Source organism: Drosophila erecta, unplaced genomic scaffold, assembly GCF_003286155.1.
Source record: "Drosophila erecta strain 14021-0224.00,06,07 unplaced genomic scaffold, DereRS2 tig00000000-arrow-pilon, whole genome shotgun sequence".
NCBI classification, from domain to species: domain Eukaryota; kingdom Metazoa; phylum Arthropoda; class Insecta; order Diptera; family Drosophilidae; genus Drosophila; species Drosophila erecta.
The window spans coordinates 9,924,202-9,942,441 of NW_020825194.1; the positions used below are offsets into that span (position 1 = coordinate 9,924,202).

General features: G+C 44.6%; 6 protein-coding genes across 6 annotated transcripts; 3 read left to right on the top strand and 3 right to left on the bottom strand.

Moving 5' to 3' along the window:
* Window positions 1–131: 131 nt before the first annotated feature.
* Window positions 132–925, top strand: LOC6555137 (homeobox protein Hox-D9). Its single transcript, XM_001982216.3, has one exon. The coding sequence runs from the start codon at window positions 218–220 to the stop codon at window positions 842–844; it is 627 nt and encodes a 208-aa protein (XP_001982252.2). The 5' UTR covers window positions 132–217; the 3' UTR covers window positions 845–925.
* On the bottom strand, window positions 804–2,271 carry LOC6555138 (MKI67 FHA domain-interacting nucleolar phosphoprotein). Its single transcript, XM_001982217.3, has 3 exons — window positions 2,033–2,271; window positions 1,622–1,966; window positions 804–1,559 (listed from the first exon to the last, which is right to left on the bottom strand). The coding sequence occupies exons 1-3, from the start codon at window positions 2,126–2,128 to the stop codon at window positions 930–932; spliced, it is 1,071 nt and encodes a 356-aa protein (XP_001982253.1). The 5' UTR covers window positions 2,129–2,271; the 3' UTR covers window positions 804–929.
* Window positions 2,254–3,634, top strand: LOC6555139. Its single transcript, XM_001982218.3, has 6 exons — window positions 2,254–2,507; window positions 2,564–2,749; window positions 2,807–3,010; window positions 3,061–3,291; window positions 3,355–3,401; window positions 3,468–3,634. The coding sequence occupies exons 1-6, from the start codon at window positions 2,355–2,357 to the stop codon at window positions 3,541–3,543; spliced, it is 897 nt and encodes a 298-aa protein (XP_001982254.1). The 5' UTR covers window positions 2,254–2,354; the 3' UTR covers window positions 3,544–3,634.
* A 91-nt stretch (window positions 3,635–3,725) lies between these two features.
* On the top strand, window positions 3,726–4,939 carry LOC6555113 (diphthine methyl ester synthase). The gene is made up of 2 exons (XM_001982219.3): window positions 3,726–3,983; window positions 4,051–4,939. Exons 1-2 carry the CDS (start codon window positions 3,849–3,851, stop codon window positions 4,759–4,761), a joined length of 846 nt encoding a protein of 281 aa, XP_001982255.1. The 5' UTR covers window positions 3,726–3,848; the 3' UTR covers window positions 4,762–4,939.
* LOC6555114 (COP9 signalosome complex subunit 6) lies at window positions 4,938–6,192 on the bottom strand. Its single transcript, XM_001982220.3, has 2 exons — window positions 5,676–6,192; window positions 4,938–5,624 (listed from the first exon to the last, which is right to left on the bottom strand). The coding sequence occupies exons 1-2, from the start codon at window positions 6,051–6,053 to the stop codon at window positions 4,980–4,982; spliced, it is 1,023 nt and encodes a 340-aa protein (XP_001982256.1). The 5' UTR covers window positions 6,054–6,192; the 3' UTR covers window positions 4,938–4,979.
* A 391-nt stretch (window positions 6,193–6,583) lies between these two features.
* On the bottom strand, window positions 6,584–16,746 carry LOC6555115 (elongation of very long chain fatty acids protein 1). The gene is made up of 6 exons (XM_001982221.3): window positions 16,206–16,746; window positions 14,496–14,686; window positions 14,341–14,421; window positions 12,552–12,714; window positions 12,131–12,267; window positions 6,584–7,528 (listed from the first exon to the last, which is right to left on the bottom strand). Exons 1-6 carry the CDS (start codon window positions 16,363–16,365, stop codon window positions 7,250–7,252), a joined length of 1,011 nt encoding a protein of 336 aa, XP_001982257.1. The 5' UTR covers window positions 16,366–16,746; the 3' UTR covers window positions 6,584–7,249.
* Between the last annotated feature and the right edge of the window lie 1,494 nt (window positions 16,747–18,240).

Below are 18,240 nucleotides of genomic sequence, written 5' to 3' on the forward strand. Positions count from 1 at the left end.
CGACTGAGTCTTCCGACTCGCCGACGTTTGTCTATTCAAATTTTATAGCTCCGCAGTTGGTGGCACAAAGCACTTGACTCATGCATCCACTTCCGTTTCTGACCGGACGCCGGGGAAGGGGCTAGGAATCGGATTCGGGTTTGTTGTGACAACAGTTCGTAGGCTAAGACAACAAGCCGATCCGCGGGTGTCATAACCACTCATACCCGGAGTCCAGATGTTGCGCACAATTATCATATCAGCAGCACATCATTTGCGACTAAGTGAAAAAGCAGATTGGACTGGCACACTCTGCGCCCTCTTTAAAAAGCAGCTCCGCCGAATCCGGGATTTCAGTAATAGTTTAGCCCTAGAAGCTCACAGAACCGCCATGAAGAACTCCCACGCGAACGTCAATTACGAGTCCTATTGCTACGAGGATATTACTAAATCGTGGCTCAACCAAACGGAGGGATATACGGACTGCAGTTATGTATATGGCCACAGTGAGGTTTCCGCCTACGCGGATTACAATAAATTAGAAACTAATTGGTGCAACGAAGTCAACGATCAATGGTTACAAAACGAGGAGACGACTGGTCCAGAACTTCCAAGACAAACGACCAAACTCCGGGCCAACACGAATCGCAAGGAACGCACAGCATTTTCAAAAACGCAGCTTAAGCAGCTGGAAGCGGAGTTCTGCTATTCCAACTACCTGACCCGTTTGCGTCGCTACGAGATCGCAGTGGCCCTGGAGCTGACAGAACGCCAGGTGAAGGTGTGGTTCCAAAATCGCCGCATGAAGTGCAAGCGCATCAAACTTGAGGAACAGCAAGGCAGTTCGGCCAAAACGCCCTTTTAGTTTGTACAAGGACATTTTTTAACACAATTCATCTTACAAAATGTTTTTGCTTACTTAACAACTATAGTAAATGTATTTTAAGCTACTACTTGGATTTCTTGGCCTTTCCCTTGGGCAAGGGTTTGGCCAGCGATTTGGCTGCGGCCAGCTGCAGTTTCTGGGTGGCGACATTCTTGCTGCTCTTCGCAGCCGGAGCTATTTTCCTTTTCTGCACGCCGCCAGTGCCAGGCTTGCGCTTCAGTTTATCAGTCAGCTTCGCCTTGTTCTTCTTGGGCGGCGGTGGAAGGTCCTCCTCCTCGTCGCTGTCATCGCTGGCCTGCTCACTATCCGCTTCCTCCTCCTCAGCGTCCAGGTCGGACTCATCATCGGATGCATCGACGTAGTCCTCGTCATCGGAGTCCTCGTTGATGGTGTTGCCCAGCAAGTCCTCCAGCGTTGGTACCTTCTTCGCCGGTTGTTTCTGTTTCTTACCAGCTTTTTTGGCCGCTGCCTGGCTCGTAGATGCCTCAGTAGATGCGCCTGTTTTCTTTACTGGTTCTACCAGTAAGTTGGAGAAGTCGATGCCCAAGTCCTTGTACTTCTCCTGCAGCTTCTTCATCTTGTTGAGATTGGCTACGGTGCGCTTCTGGCAAGCGGACTCATCCCAGTTGTTCTGCTTTTTCACGCTGCGCTGAGTGGCTTTGGTTAAATCCGAGACATAGATTTCCTTGCCGGCCTGCAAAATAGTAAACGTATGTATTAGAAATGCAAATGGTAAGTAATCCCCGTTGGACTCACCTTATTGACGACCTTCTTCAAGGAGGTCCTGAATAAGTTGAATGTCTGCTTCTCTGGCGGAATGTAGGTGGCCTTCACCACCTTCTGGAACATCAGGTAGTTGTCCATGGTATCGGCAGCCACCTTGGCCACCTCCGGGTACTCGAACTCCACGAAGGCGTAGCCCTTGCTATTACCGGTGCGCAGAGATCGGGCCAAACGGACGCGGAGCACCCTGCCGAATTGTCGGAAGTACTGGCGCAGCTGCTGCTCGAAGAATCCATGGGGCAGGTGCTTCACAATGACCACACCGCGTTCCGGACCCTTTGGCTTTTGCGGCCTGGCCTTGGCCACCTTTTTCTTCAGCTAAAATGGACGCAGTTTACGGTTATCCATGCAACTGGAGGAGCATTTGGCTTTGTAGCGGCTCACCTGTCCGGAAACCACATTCTGGGTCGTATCGACGGTCTTTTTGGGCGTGCTCTGTTTCTCGATCTTCTGCGCCTTGGGCTTCTTAACAGGCGGCATTTTAAATCGCGTTAATTCACTAAAATCGCTTATTAAAGTAGTATAAAGAATAAAAACTGCTGCACGTGGAGCAACAATAATAGTATGACCGTGTTGGCTCTTGCAATAGAGCGCAATGCGTAGCTCATTAGTTATTTGCCCACCGTTTGGGGCCTGGTCACTCTTTCAATTTTTTATTTGTATTTTTTTTTTGTTTTGCGCATTTTTTATTTGCCGCCAATATACAATGAATGTATCTGTCGCATCGTTGAATAATTCCTTCCTGGAAGAGGACGAAATGCGCCTTGGCTACGACCACGAAACCATAAAATCCTTCCTGTGCAAGTCGTCGATCAATGACTTGTTTTCCTACGCAGCAGAAACCACAGACGCCAAACAGGTACTAATCCCCATTATACCAAATAACTATTAGTAATATTCTTTAAAATTTCTTAGTTGATAGATCGCATGATGGCCACCTTGTCCGGGCAGCTGGAACTCAATCTGCAGCAGCTGCTGGACCTGTTTACCCTCGCCATAATGATGATGACGTACCAAAGGGACAACGTTCTGCTGATGAAGGAGCGCTTCATGTTGGTGGATGCGGTGTGCCATCTGGCAGACTCCCTGGATCCAGAGGAGGTACTTCCCCTAGCTGCCACCCTACCTGCTCCGTATATTAACATCTTATCTCCTCAGGTGACCTATATGGCCAGTGGATTGTACGAAAAGCTCATTAATGGCATGGGAATGGAGCGCCTGGAAAGAGTGCTGGACATGCAGGCTGCGATTCCCGCCTTGGTAGAGTCCTGCCGGCTGGGAAACGATATTGCTATGGCCCTGCTGCTCACCATAATAAGCCGGTACACAGGAGAGCCAGTTCAACTGGACCATAAGGAATATGTATGCCCTTAAAACTGATCGAATCAGCATTCTAAGCCATTTATTTGCAGGCTCTTAAGGCTTTTGAAATGGCCAAAACGGTCAACTGGCAGCAGTTGGCACACAGTGGACGCCAAGCAGACATGTTTATGCTCATTCGCACATTCAGCATGATCATCAATTCCCGACGCGTGCGCGAAGAGTGTCCTGATTGGAAGGACAATCTGGGTGCCGAGATATGCAAGTACTTCCAGCAGGTGCGCCTGGATCGCTCTACCGCCTACGGTGACTTCGAAATGATGGTGAGTGCCTCTATACTTTTATTGTAAGGGAATCCACTCCATAAAGATTACTTACAATTACAGATTGAACGATTCATAGCTTACTGCGTTGTTCGTGGAGCCAACACAGCGTAAGTTTAAAAAGCGTAATTTTATATACATAGGTGTGTTGATTCAATAGAATTTTCCCTATACAGCCCGCAACTTTGCAGCTACAAAATTTCGGAGCTATCGAATTCGGAGTCCCAGCTGTTAGAGTCAGATAATGCTTAGAGATCATTTGTCAGTTATTATTACAATTTAAGTATCATACAGCTGAGATCAAAAAAGAAAACCAAATATATATTATGTTAAGTAGTAATAAAGTACCAAATGAATTTGCTTGATTGACCTTGATTTTTAAAAAGCGCGCCATTGCCTCGGCGTTTTTTAGTGCATTCGCGCAAAGTCAGTATTTTTTGGCGCTCTGGCGGCGGTCACACAACGCGCGACGGCACGTGTTGACTGCATTTAAAAAGCGTTTTTAATAACATTTGGCAGGAGTTGCAGTGGCCGAGCAGTCGCACCAGTCGCCCAGCATGTTCTACCTAATCGGCCTCGGCCTTGGCGACCTGAAGGACATCACGGTCAAGGGTCTGGAGATAGTGAAGCAATGCAGTCGCGTCTATCTGGAGATGTACACCTCTATTCTGGGCTGCAGCCTTGAGGATATGGTAGGTATCTGGAGTGGCCTTCGTACTGGTAGCACCCACCCTCAATGCATCTACGCTTTGCCCGCAGCAAGAGTTCTACGGACGACCGCTGCTGCTGGCCGACCGTGATCTGGTGGAGCAGGGTGCGGATGAGATCCTGGCCGGTGCGGGCGAATCCGACGTGGCGCTGCTCGTGGTGGGTGACCCCTTTGGCGCCACCACACACACAGACTTCATACTGCGCGCCAAGGAGAAGAACATCCCCTACAAGGTCATTCACAATGCATCGATCATGAACGCCGTGGGCTGCTGCGGCCTGCAATTGTACAAATTCGGCGAGACCGTTTCGATTCCCTACTGGGACGAGACATGGAAGCCGGACAGCTTCTATGACAAGATCAAGTTGAATCGCCTGCACAACATGCACACACTGTGCCTGCTGGACATCAAGGTGAAGGAGCCCACGCCGGAGTCCTTGATGCGCAAACGCAAGGAGTACATGCCACCGCGCTTCATGACCGTGGCAGAGGCGGCCCATCAGCTTCTGTCCATTGTGGAGAAGAAGGACTCGCTGGAGAAGAACACAGTGCTCAATGAGCAGTCACTGTGCGTCGGGCTGGCCCGTGTGGGCCAGGAATCGCAGCAGATCGCCGTCGGCACGCTGCTCGAGATGCGCTCCACCGATCTGGGCGGGCCGCTGCACTCGCTCATCATTCCCGCCAAGGAGATGCATCCGCTGGAGGTGGAGTTCTTGCAGCAGTACGCCGCCAGCATCAAGCTGGACGACTACAACCACTAATTCCGCTGCGAAATTACCTAATTTAGTGTCTAGGAAATGTTGTCTGTGCATCTGAATTGAATTTACGAAGCAAGAGGAGCTGGAAGCTCAGGAAGAAAGTGATATCGCTTGATGCCACCCGTATACGTATGTAGCCTGCCCTGCGGCAGCTGAAATAAAACCGCATTCACCCATCGTATGTGTATTTATCTCAGAAGCTTTAATAGACTGTTTGCATATCAATAGTAGAGCCCTCGCATGCGGCGCGACGATCCCTGACGGTCGTACAGCATATTGAACTTGTTCACAAAGTGATGCATGTCGTTGCAGCCCTTGGTCAGCGTGCCCAGGTAGCTAATCAGTCCCACGTCGTTGCACTGCGTGTAGAATTCCTCCTGGAAGGCGGGCACCTGCATCACGGGCAGTCGGTGGCAAAGAGCGTAAGCTTCTCGCAGAATCTCCTGGTTGGCTCGCAGCTTTCCGGCCTCCACATCGCGGATGTACTGCAGCACGATCTTGATGCGTGTATTGAGCATCTTAATGGCACTGTCCTGGGCCACCAAATGCTCCGCTACCACGCTCTTCTCACCGGACTCGTTCGAGGTCATGCGCGCCACATGATCCACGCCAATGCGCTCCGCCTCCTCGGTGGCCAGTGTGTAGGTAAGGGGCACGAACAGCATGGTGGCCTCTCCGTCCACCAGATCGATAAGGGACTCGAATAGCTTCAGGGGTAAGTGGTCGACACTGCGGGAGAGCGGATTCAGTTGCAGCATGATGGGGCACTCGTTGATGGCGGCTATCTGTTTCTGGATCTTAATGTCATCTGCAGTGGGATTCTCGCCGGTTGTGTACCAGCCTATGAAGTCGAGATCGCTGAATACCTGGAGAAAACATATGTATCAAGGACCATATGTAGATGCTTGCACACCCACCTGCTTGTACTGCTGCTCCTTCTTGTTGTAGTAGTCCTTGTTGATCACTGTTTCATCGCCTATGACGTCTGTCTTGAGCTCGAACGAGTTCATAATCTCAATGTTACGGCCCTTCTGCTTGCCAATCAGTGCGCCGTACACCTGCCGCGGCTCGCCGTGCTGCGCCCGGAATCGTGTCCAGTGCTCGGAGATGTTCATTATGACCAGCGGATGCAGGGATATGGTCACTGAGCCACTGGTGCCCACCGCAGCCATTATGTTTCCCTGCGGCTGTGGGTTTTTATTCACTGTCGTATCCAGTGGTATGCTGCTCCCGCTGGCGGAGGACGATGTGCTCGGCTTGGCCGACATGTCGACGTCCACTTCCATTAGCTCCATGCTGTCGGGGGGCCTTTATTTACTCGTAGTTAGCGGTATAAACTTAATTTTACTTCTTTTTGTTTGACAAGCTCCGGTATATGCGATGATATCGGTCCCTGTAGTAGTTCGATATAATTTATCGCTATCGGGGCGAAAGAACGGTGTGACCACATCTTATCCCTCTAGCGGTGACGCGGACCTTTTCAACTATTAAACTTAATGTCGGCGTTGCCAGCTTGTTTGTAATATAACTATCATTGTTTTTGAAATTACGTTTTACAATTCTATTTCATAAAATCTGCGCCAAATTATTTAGCTTAAGAAGTCTTTAAACTGGGTTACAAATATTTATAATTGCGGAATTAGATGTAGGAAAGAGGAAAACAAAATTCTCCTAAAAGAATCGGTTCAGGTATTTCCGACTTTGATACGTTATTGTCAGTTTCTAAAATTTATTGATCTCTTCCGCACAGACGACCCTGCCAATTCACAGCTCCGTTTTTTTGCTGTGAATTCAGAATAAATTGAAACTCACTTGATTGGTTTTTGTTTTCGTTTTAATTTTATTTATCTTTTCTTCGTTTTTATTTGTCTTGGCTTTTAATTTCGTGCTCGCCGTATTTGTTCGTGCGAATGTTGTAAGTTAGACTAGTTGGCTTAGGACTACAAATATTTAACATTAACATTTAACAGGCTATTTACAAATCGTCTATACACAATTACAATTACAATAATCACTTAGCCTAAGGGGATTTAAAACTAAACGCGCTTCGTTCGTGAGGTTCTAGAATTAGGCGACTTACACATTAGGCAGATCTCGAAAATTGACCCAGTTTATTGTACGGTTCTACACATGCGAATGCAGCCACAGATGGCGAGAATGCGATGCAAAGCGAAGCAGTCAAGCGAAGCTAGCAAGGGGATAATCATCAAGTTATAATTGAAATTACGCATACGCCCCGTGTTCCCCATGCTCGATCGATCCATCATCGGCAGGCGGACTTCCTCTCTTCTGTGGGTGGATGTGGCTGTGTGTGCACGCTCGTGTATTTATGGCTCTTAAGCTTAGCTTAGCGTTAGTTGAAACCTTTGTACCAAAAACTACTTCCGTTCCGTCCGTTGCCATCACCAATCTGGTCCGTTTATGTCAAATTTGTTCCCCCTCTGTTGGGCAATCCCTGGAAGCACTTTTCTGACTGCTTTCGCTATTCAATTCAGTTGGCTTTCAGCTTTTGCGCCACCATCGCCGTGTTATTGTTGTCGTCCGCCTTGCAGGGCGTGGCATCAAGTTGTTGCTGTTGCTGCTGCTTCTGCTGCTGCTGCAGCTGCTGCGCCGCCTTGGTCTTCCTGTAGCTCTGCATGTAGAAGTTCATGAAGAGGCAGAAGAAAATGGAGGCATTCAACAGGAGCAGCGCCGAGATGAACTTGGAGAACTGGCACTGGTTGCTGAACAGGGCGCGGAGGGTGTGGAAGATGCACAGCACGAACTGGGCCTAAAAAGGGAAATAATATTAATGTTATACGGATCATATATTCGTTAAATGTTAAATACATTTCTGTTACTGATTCGAACAGAATCTGAACCTAATGCTTGGTACTTCGATAAAGAATGCATTTCATTCTTCCCACGACAAAGCGATCTCTATATTACTTAGCCTAGTTATAGGACTGCTCAACTGGACCTTGTTTTCTAATCTTTGATGTAATTGTTATCAGATTGGCGTTGTCATGTCTAATCACACATATTAGACGGCTTGTGGGAGCCATATGGCAAGCAGACTTGTTACGCTTGAATTCTGGGAAAGTTCCGAAGAGAGCACACGCCTCCTTGGCGCAGGTCACATTCCATGCTCAACTTGACCCACCTCCCTATGTTCATTGGCGCTGTCGAAGGGCATTGTGTGGAGCTTGTCTCGTTACGGAAGTTGTAACGTCATTCAATTAGTCGGGTCTCTAACTGCCAAGTCATAACTTATACTTTTTGCAGTCCGGGTTACAGCTCTTTGAATGCGGCTAATAAAACGGCTGGCAGTGGAGCACCCTTGAGCTGGGCGGGCAATCAAAAAGCACTCAGTAGCACGGCTACAATGTGCGCACATTGATTGGAATTAGCCGGAGTGTCAGTGGGATATGAGATTGTTAAGTAGCTGCTGACTAGCTATGCTTAGCCCAGTCCAGCAAGCTGGCTTCGATTGGCCTCTGGCGACCCCTTGGCGCGTGTTATGCGCTTTTATAGTTACCGCTGATGTTTGATCTTGCTCGATCGTAAATAATCTAATGGCACCCACACCCACTGAATGTTAGAGCGTTAGCGCCAAGATTCTAGCCTTTAAGACACACACTCAGAACTCAAAGAATGGGCTAGTCAATGGGCTAGTTGCTTGGTCTAAAATTCCAGTAAACGTAACTTGATTCAAGAACGGCAAAGTGATGCTAAGGAATTTGAAATATTCTAGAATAACATGTATAAATAAACTGGAAACCCGAAGCTAATGAACATTGATTAATGACACGAGCGGCGTATCTTATGGGATACCTCCAATAACAAGAGGTTTTCATACTTGCCCCCTAAAACAAATCGTCTCATCCTATTTATTATGATTGTAAACACTCGTAGTATTTTTCCCTGTGCACCGATCTCGGTAGTGTGCCGTCTTCGGTGACCTACAAAATATTACGCTGGCCAGCCAAGCGATGCAGGTTTCCATTACCACTGCATGTTGGCCAAGATGGCAACTGCAACTGCAACCGGCCAAGTTTGCCTCTTGCGGTCCGTTGAAAGCCAACGTCGACGCTTAAATGCTTCATTGCACGAGGCACCGACCACCGACCACCGACCACCGAGCACCGTGGGCCTCAAAATGATTGATGGAAGTGGGGCAATAGCAACGTTGGGTTTTATGGGAAGTCCGGCAGGTCCAATGGCCAGCTTCCTCATAAAAGTCGCTATTATTGAGGGTAAACTGCTTCTGTAGAATCGAAACTGTTTTAAAACGTTTCTTTGTTTTCCCACATTATGCATGCAAATGTTTCAGCTCAACAGCAGTAGCTTCTTCCATAAATTCTTTCTAATTAAATGCTAATTTTTGCACGTTTTTGAAGAGGTTTGACCTCGTGGGTTGTGTTTGCGGTTCGTGCCGGATTTTCTTTGATTAATCTAAGTGCATGTATTTAAGAAGTTCTAATAATCATGTGATTATATTTATACTAGTTCAAGTGTGACCTCTCAAATTCGCTATACCAAATGGGTCATAAATCTATTTTATTTGTCTAATGAGTATGGACATCTTATTTTGGTAAGGTCATCTAGCCAATTCCCTCACTGAGACATTTTGGCAATTTTTATAGGTGTGTTTAATGTGTATGGTTTCGGCTTAAACATTTCACATTGTGTCAAAGTGACCTTTTCGATCAATGATTAAATTTTAAGCATACATTTGCCACAATTAACTCCCTTGAATGTTGTACTCTGTTTAAGATTACTTTAAGTATATTTCTTAAATTTCCTATTCAGGATGGGAATGTCTATGTTTGACCCACTGTTCGAGCTAAATGTTTTTGCGCAATCTTGGCATAGATCATTGAACGTCATTCCATTATTACTAAGAGTGAGTGCGCGTGTGCTGGCCACTGGCGTTGGAAAACAATAATAAAAGCCGAAGGCAGTTGCACTTGCAACATGACTGATCTGAACTGGCGACTCGGATCGCCGCACCGGCAATTGAAAGTGCTGGCTGCAGATAGATAGATAGATGGCTTGTTGACTTTTACCCAGACACGCCGTACCCAAATTGCATGAGTAGTCTGCCCAGTGGTCGCCATCGACCGCCGCACAAGACCCGGTTTGGAGTCGAGGAATAGGAGTATGGATAAGTTGTGGTCGGCGCAATAGCCGACATAGACACTCACCCAGGTTGGTGTGGCAAGTTCGTCGTGGTGCTGGACAAAAGTGAACGCTACCACTACCGCCGCTCGACATTCATTGCCGCAAAACGGAACGAACACGAAATGATAATGTAATCGAAACTGGTCGGATCGGTCGGTCGGTTGGTCGGTTGGTCGGTTGGTTGCCGCAAATGTGGAAACTCTTGGTGGAATTGGAAGTGGAATTGGCCTACCTCCGTATGTTGCGGGCATCGGTGTTGCAACCTTATGTTGCCGAAAGCAATCGGCAAATCGGAACTTAACTTCAACTTGTGCCCGGCTCTTTGCTAAAATGTGGTGCATGCGACGTATGTTCAGGCATTTGGTAGCTAATTGATCAGCAGGAACGGAACCAAACCGAAATAATTCGACTGGTTGCGCAGCCAATTGGCAACACTTACTTAAAGTAGAATGTAGAATCACAACTGCGATTGCTGGCGTGACACATAAATTATCCATAAGATGCACCCGCCTACTCATTAAGTATGTCAGTGCAGCGCAGCGATATGCACAGAGCAATATTGGGGGTTGCCAAGAACTTTTAGCTATGGAATTAGAGGTTTATGTCTCTTAAGAAAAACTCTACTATTCAGCTAGTTTACACAGATAAGCTATTGAGTTCGGCTAATATATTAATAATGTTTCTAGTAACTGCTTTTTACTGTGTAGAATCCAGCGAAAAGCATTGGAAAGATATCAACAACAAATACAGCAATCAAACTAAGCACTCCATTGACTTACACGTATGTTAAATTTCATACACCCATATTACAAACACAGTGAGCCCTCCCTTGCGGCGACTGCAACTGGTGTTAATGTTTATTTAATCTGCGTATTACCTAAAAATATTTGATTTTGCAATATTACCACGAGGTTTTCCAATCGTTGGGTTTTTAATTATTTCTCTTTCCTCCTTTTTCAGACATTAAAAAACATGTAATTGCTTTTAATTGCCAAGTTGAATGCCTATATATTGGGTTTGGAAACATGATTAGCTTCTAGGCTCTGGCAAAAAATGTTGTTTTAGTATAAAAGAAACGATTTACTAATTAACCCCCAATTTAGCGCTTATTGACCTAATTTTCGCATTAACTTCTTAAGAATCCCCACTGCTGGCTGCCTGCCTCCTGCCCAACTGTCTGTCTAAAATGGAAAACCTGTGCTTGCTACTTAAGTTAGTCACCGAACGTTTGTCAACTCAACTGTGGAGCAGAGCTTCAAGGCGATTCACTAACTAGCGGCTGCGACAATCACAACTACAGCATTGAATCTCGATTTGAAGGAGGCCAGTCAGTCAGCCAGCAGAACAAACTATACTTGCCATATCTCCATGCGTTTCGAGAATTTCGAAACTTTTGAAAACGAGAAAAGATTGAAAAAACGCCATGTGTTTGTCGTACTCCAATTATGCGTAGTTTCAATTCACAGAAAAACTACTGGCCAGCAAGAACCGTTCATGTGGAGCCAAGAGCCAATCTAATACCATGCCAAATTGGCTAGCATAAAAATCAGATGGGAAAAACCAGAAAGCAGCCGCGACATAGATCACATGATTGGCGACAATCTCTGGATTCGCATCGGTTTCGTTTTACTTTTGCTTTCGGATCTAGCAATGTTGCGTAATCTCCCTGCGAGAATTTAAGATCGATGCCCCAACGATTGGCCTTTGGCCCCAAAAAAGAGTTTGGACAAAACCTAAGCGCTAGTGCAAACAAACTGGCGGAGGCCGAATCTTAGTTTTTGCAGTGGCATTTCGGCATTTTAGACAAATGCAAGACACAGTTGGCTAGTTAGAAGCATTGGCCAACATTTTATTTTGGCAATATAAACACGGATAGCAACTGGTCGCCGCGGATGCGAGATGGTGTGCGTGCCTTTGGGCCCACTGAGTAATGCCAATTTATGTGGCAGAGCCAGCCGAGCACTAAGTCTAACTATGAGGCACGACTGCCGGTCTAACTGGTTTGCATTTCGGCTTGGATTTTTGGCGGCGTCTTGGCCAAATCAGTCGGGCAATTGCTAGCCCACAGCAACTAACTTCGACTTCGATGCTATGCTCGAAAAACACATTTCACACATGCCAGCGGCAGCGTAGAATTCTGAACAAGTTTCATTTGATTTCGGGCATTATCTGAGCTGGAACTGATTCGCATTTAATTAGAGGTACTTACGATCTGCAGCTCGGTCATGTATTTCTTCCACCACAGGAACTTGGCGTACTCGGGTCCCATGGCGGCCATCATGTAGTAGAAGTACATGCACACGTGCACAAAGTTGTTCAGCAGATTCGGGAATGTGGCGTTTCCACCTGGAAAAGGAGATGAGAAAAAAGATTATAGTAAGAGAAAACTGCAAGATCCAGACTATACTTCTTTGTTATAACGGCATGACATTTTAAATTATTGTTTAGCTTGTGTGGAAACACAAATGTTTGTCTGCTGCTTCTAATTTACATAAATTACTATTAATATTCCGGAACGAAATGCGATTAGCAAATAATTCGAATTGAATTCACTTGCTAAACCGCATTTCTTACGATAAAATTCTGCATTTATCAAATTTAAAAATAGGTTTCACTTATAGTCCACTCACCTGCGAGGAACTTGACCAGCACCCATGTCTCCAGCGGAGTGACCGAGTGATGGTACACGTGCAGCCAGGTGATTTGGGAGGACTTCTTGCGCAGCACGAAGAACATGGTGTCGGCGAACTCGGTCAGTTTGGAGAGGTAGTACAGGTAGCACAGGTTGAGCATCTGCCGGATGAGATTGAGAGAGGGAGGGAGAGGAGGGGGATATCAGTGCGGTTGACCTAGCAAGGTCGTTATGCAATTCGCGCCCACCGAGCAACGTGGCCAATTAGCGTAGAAGCCGCAGAAGAAGAACTTGCGCAATGACATTGACAAAGTTTTCGTTCCGCCGCCTCTTTAGTTTCGTTTCGTTTCGCGTTCTTTCTGTACTTGCTTGAAATGCCCAAGCACTTTTGTTTTCATTTTCCGAGCGAGAATTCTGCTGTTTCTGTTTGCAAGTGAAACGTTTGGGCGCACGCTGCGTATGCGCAATGTAAACAATGCTGACTTTTATGACTTCGCTAAGGCGCCGTGGACTTATGGAAATGACTATAAAACTAGATGACAGACGCTAATGACACTAGGGTCCGCCGGAGTTTATTGACTTGTATCTTGGGCTCGGTGGGTTTCATATTTATTTCTTGGCTTTTTGGAGCTTTTCGTTGCGGATGTGAAATCGATCAATGAGTGAGTAGGAAAAGGTCCGGTGTGGTCAGTGGTAATTCACAGAATTTATGCTCTATTGATTTAAAGCTCAAACAGACCACAAGTACAATTCCAATTGCAAACAAACGGCGTAGCAAGCCGAACTGTTTAGAGCCACTTCAAATGCTGTTAATTTGATTGTAAAATAGCCAATAGTACAACAGCCTTGAGGGTGTGGCAGTCTCTAATATTTTTCTGACCGTAATAGTGGAGGCTTTAAATGCTTGCAAGTCATATATACTTCTTACAGAGATTCGATTGATTTTAGATAAATTAACACAAGAATAAAAGATTGCATTATAGAAAAGGTTATGGGTTTTGGTAAGTGATAAACAATAATTAATCCATTGAGTGCTGCTTCGCTAGAAAACATTTTAAGACTTGGAAAAAGTAATATTTATATTCAATCTGCAATCTTTAAATCAAATTGAGAGTATTGAAAGATTGGTTGGTGTGGTTTTCTTCTGTTACAAATCTACTAACATTTAAATGCCTCATTTGTGGTGCACAAACAAGTTGCCATTAAATTATGCATTTAACTTCAAACTGCCAATTATTATTTGTTCATGCTGAGTGGCCTGGGAAAAGGGAATACAATCGATGGGCAGGCGTAACAAATGACTGCTCGAAAAGCCATTAGAGGCAGAATTTAGATTAAGAAGCTGACCATTTAATTGCCATGCTCACTAAATTTGAATGTGAACTTTGTGCTGTCGCGGAGGCATAATTAAAAACATTTTATTTGTGGCTGTTTGATATCTGCTCTATGACTGGTCAAAAAAGTGGCTTTGAGCTGAACTTTACGGGCCAAGTAAATGGCTCTCGAGTCTGCCGGAGTCAGTGAGTCATCACAAAACAGTGGCAACGAACTTGCTAACCAACTGCGGAAGATGAACCCGGCAAGGTGAGGCGAAAACAAAGATCGACCAACAGCCAACAACCAACCATCAAGCAGCCAAATGACAAATGCCGAATTATATAATAGGGCCCATAAATTCCTTAAGTCCACGCGTGCCTCTCGAAATAGAAATTTGATTGAGGATGAGCGAGTTTCGATCTGACAGTGAATTTAATTTAGTATTTAGATGACCGGTTGCGTCCACTTACCCGCTTGGAGCTGGGACTATCGGAGTAGTCAACCGGTTGGCACTTCAGATTGTAGTAGTTCAGCCAGCCTGCCATTAGGTGCTGTTTTGGGGAAACCGGAAAGGGATTTATATAAGTTCGACGAACGTTATGCTAATCTCCAGATCAAAACTCACCTCGTAGAACATATAGCCACTGAGGGCCACCTGGAAGGCATTGTAGACGACCAGGGTGCGGCGCAGCTGGAAGGGCTTGCGATCGCGCATGAAAAGTGGTCCTATGACCAGGACCCAGGACAAGTAGATGGCCACCATGCCAAAGGTAAACATCGGGTGCTCCATCAGCGGAAAGCGCGTTGCTCGCGGGTCTGTAAAATATTGCCGCAAATAATCCCAATTAATTACCGCATTTCGTTGTTCATTTCATTTGCAATAGGTTTCGTCTATGCTAATGCAGAGAGGGGACGAAACAGCATCAATTTGCATTTCATTAGTTTGAGCCAAGCCATTCAATCCATGCCAGCTGAATGAAATCGTGGCTAAATATAAAGTCAACTTGTCACTTGCAGCGTTTAAAGTGTCAGCACAATCGCCTTTACACTGAGCAATAATAGTAAAATATGCGAGGCTCATGCCGCTCAGGGAATTATTCCATATCTTAGTAAACATCGACGTCATAGACCGCTAATTTAAAGAAACCCCCCAGAAATTATATGGAAATTAATTACAAGGGGCTTTGCATTTCTAAATAGACCAACTTTTCCACAACGCTGCCTGTTTACTACAGCAGTTATGATTTATCATCTAGTTCTAGTCAGTTACAGCAAATATTCCATTTGCGGCTGCTTGGGTTCACTTTTATGCCGGGAATTCTTGACCTGTTTCACTGAGTTTGTTGTGTTCGGAGACTCGCTATCATTTGCTTAACTAAGTGTATCGAAAATTCAAATATAAACTTCTAGAAAAATGATTTAATTTTATGATAGTGGAAGCTAATATTTCTTGGTGTAACACTATATTTCTGAATGGTGTATTGACATAATTTTATTGATATTTTGGAAAATATTAACCACTTAGTATGTCAAGTTCGTGTCCTAAGTCTTTTGTCTTGAGGCGGAACTCTTACTTTCTTCAAGTTTGTGTTCTAAGTCTTTTGCTTATGCCCAAAAACCCCGAAAGTTTTTGCTTCGTAAGCATGACTTTAGCACTAAGTAATATTTTAATACCTGGTTTAGTAACACTAAGCCACCGAAAAATACTCTATTTGCACGGCTTTTAATTGCACCTGCCTGCCATTGACCTTTCACCGCTGACTTTTCTCATTGCCAGGAATGTGAATAAGTGAATATGGGGGACCGTCAGCAAGTGGCTCTGGAAACGGAACTCAAGAGCAGGCCCTACAGGCAATTGGCATGTTCGAAGTGCTCCGGCTGCTATTGTACTTAATAAATACATGCTCAGCTGCACACGGGGAAACCAAAAGCAAAGCCAAAGTCGTCGATGGCGACGGTCGCTTCATAAAAATGTCTAAGATAAGCAATGTAAATACATTTTAATTACGTTAATAATTGTCAAAAATACAATTGACACTGCCAAGGTCGCAATTTAAAGCGCGCGCACACACAAACGCACACAAGAAATCATTTTTAATTGTCCTAGAAGTTTTTGGCCCAGCTTTTGGCTTTGTCTTTTTACTTTTCTTATTTTGTTTTACAATTTTTTTCTTTGCCTGCTCGTATTTGTTTTGTTTGGCATTTAGGTTTTGTGTTACGATTTGCAGGCCATAAAAAATGACAATTTCATGGCAATTCGTCATTTTTATGGATTTATAATTTAGTCGGCTAATGCAGCAGATATTCGTGAAACACCCGAACACTTGACACCTACCGCCGTAATCCTCTTCCACCAGCTGGTAGTACCGCTGCACGAGGCCCGTGTAGTTGCGCGATATGTGATGGGTCTTGAACTCATCCAGCGCGATATTGGCTATCTCCACGACCATTTCGAATCGCGAGCTGCTGTTGTAGTTGTGGTAGTTCATGCTCATGATGGTGGTATTGGACTCAGTCCTCGATTATCCTTGAGTTAAAACTTGAAGTATCCAAAATGATGGGCTTTGGTGGGTGTAATATTCAGTTCAGTTCGTTTGGTCAGAGGCTCGCCGCAGGATGTTGCATACTGCGCTCGGGCCTATCGAAATCACTTTATTGGCTGCACACGCTCAGAAAAATCACTTTCGACTCGCTGTATCGCTGTTTATTATTGCCCAATTCGAATTGGATATAGACGCGCAGATCTGGCTGGATTCTACCACCACACCGTAGGAATGTTTATGCTCAACTGAATCTAAAACTTCTCAGCAATCACAAGATAAAGTAACTCTTTCGCAGCGCCACCGGAGCAGAGCAGCGGCAGAATCGTTGGCAGAGCCTGAGCGGCTGCGATCACGACGCTTGTGCAAAATACTTGGCTGGCACACAACTACAACTACCAAATACCAGATACCAGATAGAGCCCGACTTCGGCAACTGAACGAATGGCGAACCCCCCGAAAAGAGCCATAGAACAACGGAAGTTTCGTTCAGTTGGCGCCGTAGTGCATGCAATTTTTTCTACATCTGTGTTGGTCACAAACCCCCCTAGCTTGCATGTGTGGGTGTGAGTGTGCGTGTGTGTATCTGTGTGTGCTTGGCCCACTGAGTCGCGTTCGAGTTTTTTCGATATTTAGCATGTTCCGTTTGGCATTCAACATTGAATGCCGATGATTATGTTGCCGGTGGCTCGAAACACCGGGTGAATTCAACTTTTTATAGGTCAATGCACTACGATGTGGCTGAACTCTTTGCTGTTTGCAAATGGAAATTTATCTGGCTGCGGTATGCAGTGTTTACTCTTTACTTAATTATACGTTTAAGTTAAGAAAGTTAATAGTTCAATTATTGTGTAATTCTTTTTCTGCATATCAACTGGAAAATATTTGTAGCTCACTTAATAAACTATTTACTAAGCTTGTATATAAAGAATAAATAGTTGCAGCAGTAAAACTTAATTTCCAGAACTTTCTAATTTGTAATGGCCCTCACAGAAGAACAAATTTTTTTATATAAATATGAAAATGTAACAATTTCAAATATGAAAATGTATTAAATTTATACATATATAATAAATCACAATTTATTCCAATATTCAGCTTAAAAGACAACTAAAATTCAAGAAAATAAAAAACCTTTTTTATTTTATTTGTTAATCATTTTGTTTTTAACATGAAATCGTATTTACTGAAATACGCCTTTAAGCAATTGCAATATCAAACTTTACAATTACAACTTAATTATAAATCTTATCGAAGCGAATTATTAGTTGATTTTATTAATCCCTTTAAATGCAAAGTAAGCCATAAAAGTGAGTACTTAAATATTATTGCCTATAATTGCTAAAACCTCATATTAATAAACGGATTTAATAACCTGCCAATGAGACCCCTTCTTACCATAAATTATTCCTACGGAGTCCCAGCTCCCTTTTCACCTTAGAGCTTTGAAGTATAAACATCTCTATTGTTTGAAATTTGCATACTTTTTGTTTTTATTTTCTAAGGAGTCAAACGGGTTGTCCACCAGCGAAGCACGTACAATTAAGACAAGTTTTAATGGCATCTTTAATGTGCAAGTGCCTTACATTGTGACAAACTAAATTGAAGGCATGAGCCACGTTGGTTCCTGGACTTCCGGCTTGTCTTCCAATGACCTCAGCTGGCGATGTTTATTTGTAATTCCCATTCATGCTTACAAGCAGCATAACCTGTTCGCGGCTAATCGGCCCTGGAGGTGTTGATTCGGCGTTTGTTTGCTGATATGCTAAGTCAATTCTCGGGCAGAACGATGCCAAGAATCCAGAAGAATTTGGTTTTCGGAGTGGTAAA

Bases quoted from the DNA above. Each gene is read 5' to 3' on its own strand.
- LOC6555137 (XM_001982216.3), top strand. From the start codon at position 218: ATGTTGCGCACAATTATCATATCAGCAGCACATCATTTGCGACTAAGT.
- LOC6555138 (XM_001982217.3), bottom strand. From the start codon at position 2,128: ATGCCGCCTGTTAAGAAGCCCAAGGCGCAGAAGATCGAGAAACAGAGC. The intron at 1,967-2,032 runs GTGAGCCGCTAC...CGTCCATTTTAG, and splicing joins AGAATGTGGTTTCCGGACAG to CTGAAGAAAAAGGTGGCCAA. The intron at 1,560-1,621 runs GTGAGTCCAACG...ACTATTTTGCAG, and splicing joins TGAAGAAGGTCGTCAATAAG to GCCGGCAAGGAAATCTATGT.
- LOC6555139 (XM_001982218.3), top strand. From the start codon at position 2,355: ATGAATGTATCTGTCGCATCGTTGAATAATTCCTTCCTGGAAGAGGAC. The intron at 2,750-2,806 runs GTACTTCCCCTA...TTATCTCCTCAG, and splicing joins ACTCCCTGGATCCAGAGGAG to GTGACCTATATGGCCAGTGG. The intron at 3,402-3,467 runs GTAAGTTTAAAA...TTCCCTATACAG, and splicing joins GTTCGTGGAGCCAACACAGC to CCCGCAACTTTGCAGCTACA.
- LOC6555113 (XM_001982219.3), top strand. From the start codon at position 3,849: ATGTTCTACCTAATCGGCCTCGGCCTTGGCGACCTGAAGGACATCACG. The intron at 3,984-4,050 runs GTAGGTATCTGG...CTTTGCCCGCAG, and splicing joins GCTGCAGCCTTGAGGATATG to CAAGAGTTCTACGGACGACC.
- LOC6555114 (XM_001982220.3), bottom strand. From the start codon at position 6,053: ATGGAGCTAATGGAAGTGGACGTCGACATGTCGGCCAAGCCGAGCACA. The intron at 5,625-5,675 runs GTGGGTGTGCAA...TGTTTTCTCCAG, and splicing joins AGGAGCAGCAGTACAAGCAG to GTATTCAGCGATCTCGACTT.
- LOC6555115 (XM_001982221.3), bottom strand. From the start codon at position 16,365: ATGAGCATGAACTACCACAACTACAACAGCAGCTCGCGATTCGAAATG. The intron at 14,687-16,205 runs GTAGGTGTCAAG...AATATTTTACAG, and splicing joins GGTGGAAGAGGATTACGGCG to ACCCGCGAGCAACGCGCTTT. The intron at 14,422-14,495 runs GTGAGTTTTGAT...TCCCCAAAACAG, and splicing joins GTGGCTATATGTTCTACGAG to CACCTAATGGCAGGCTGGCT.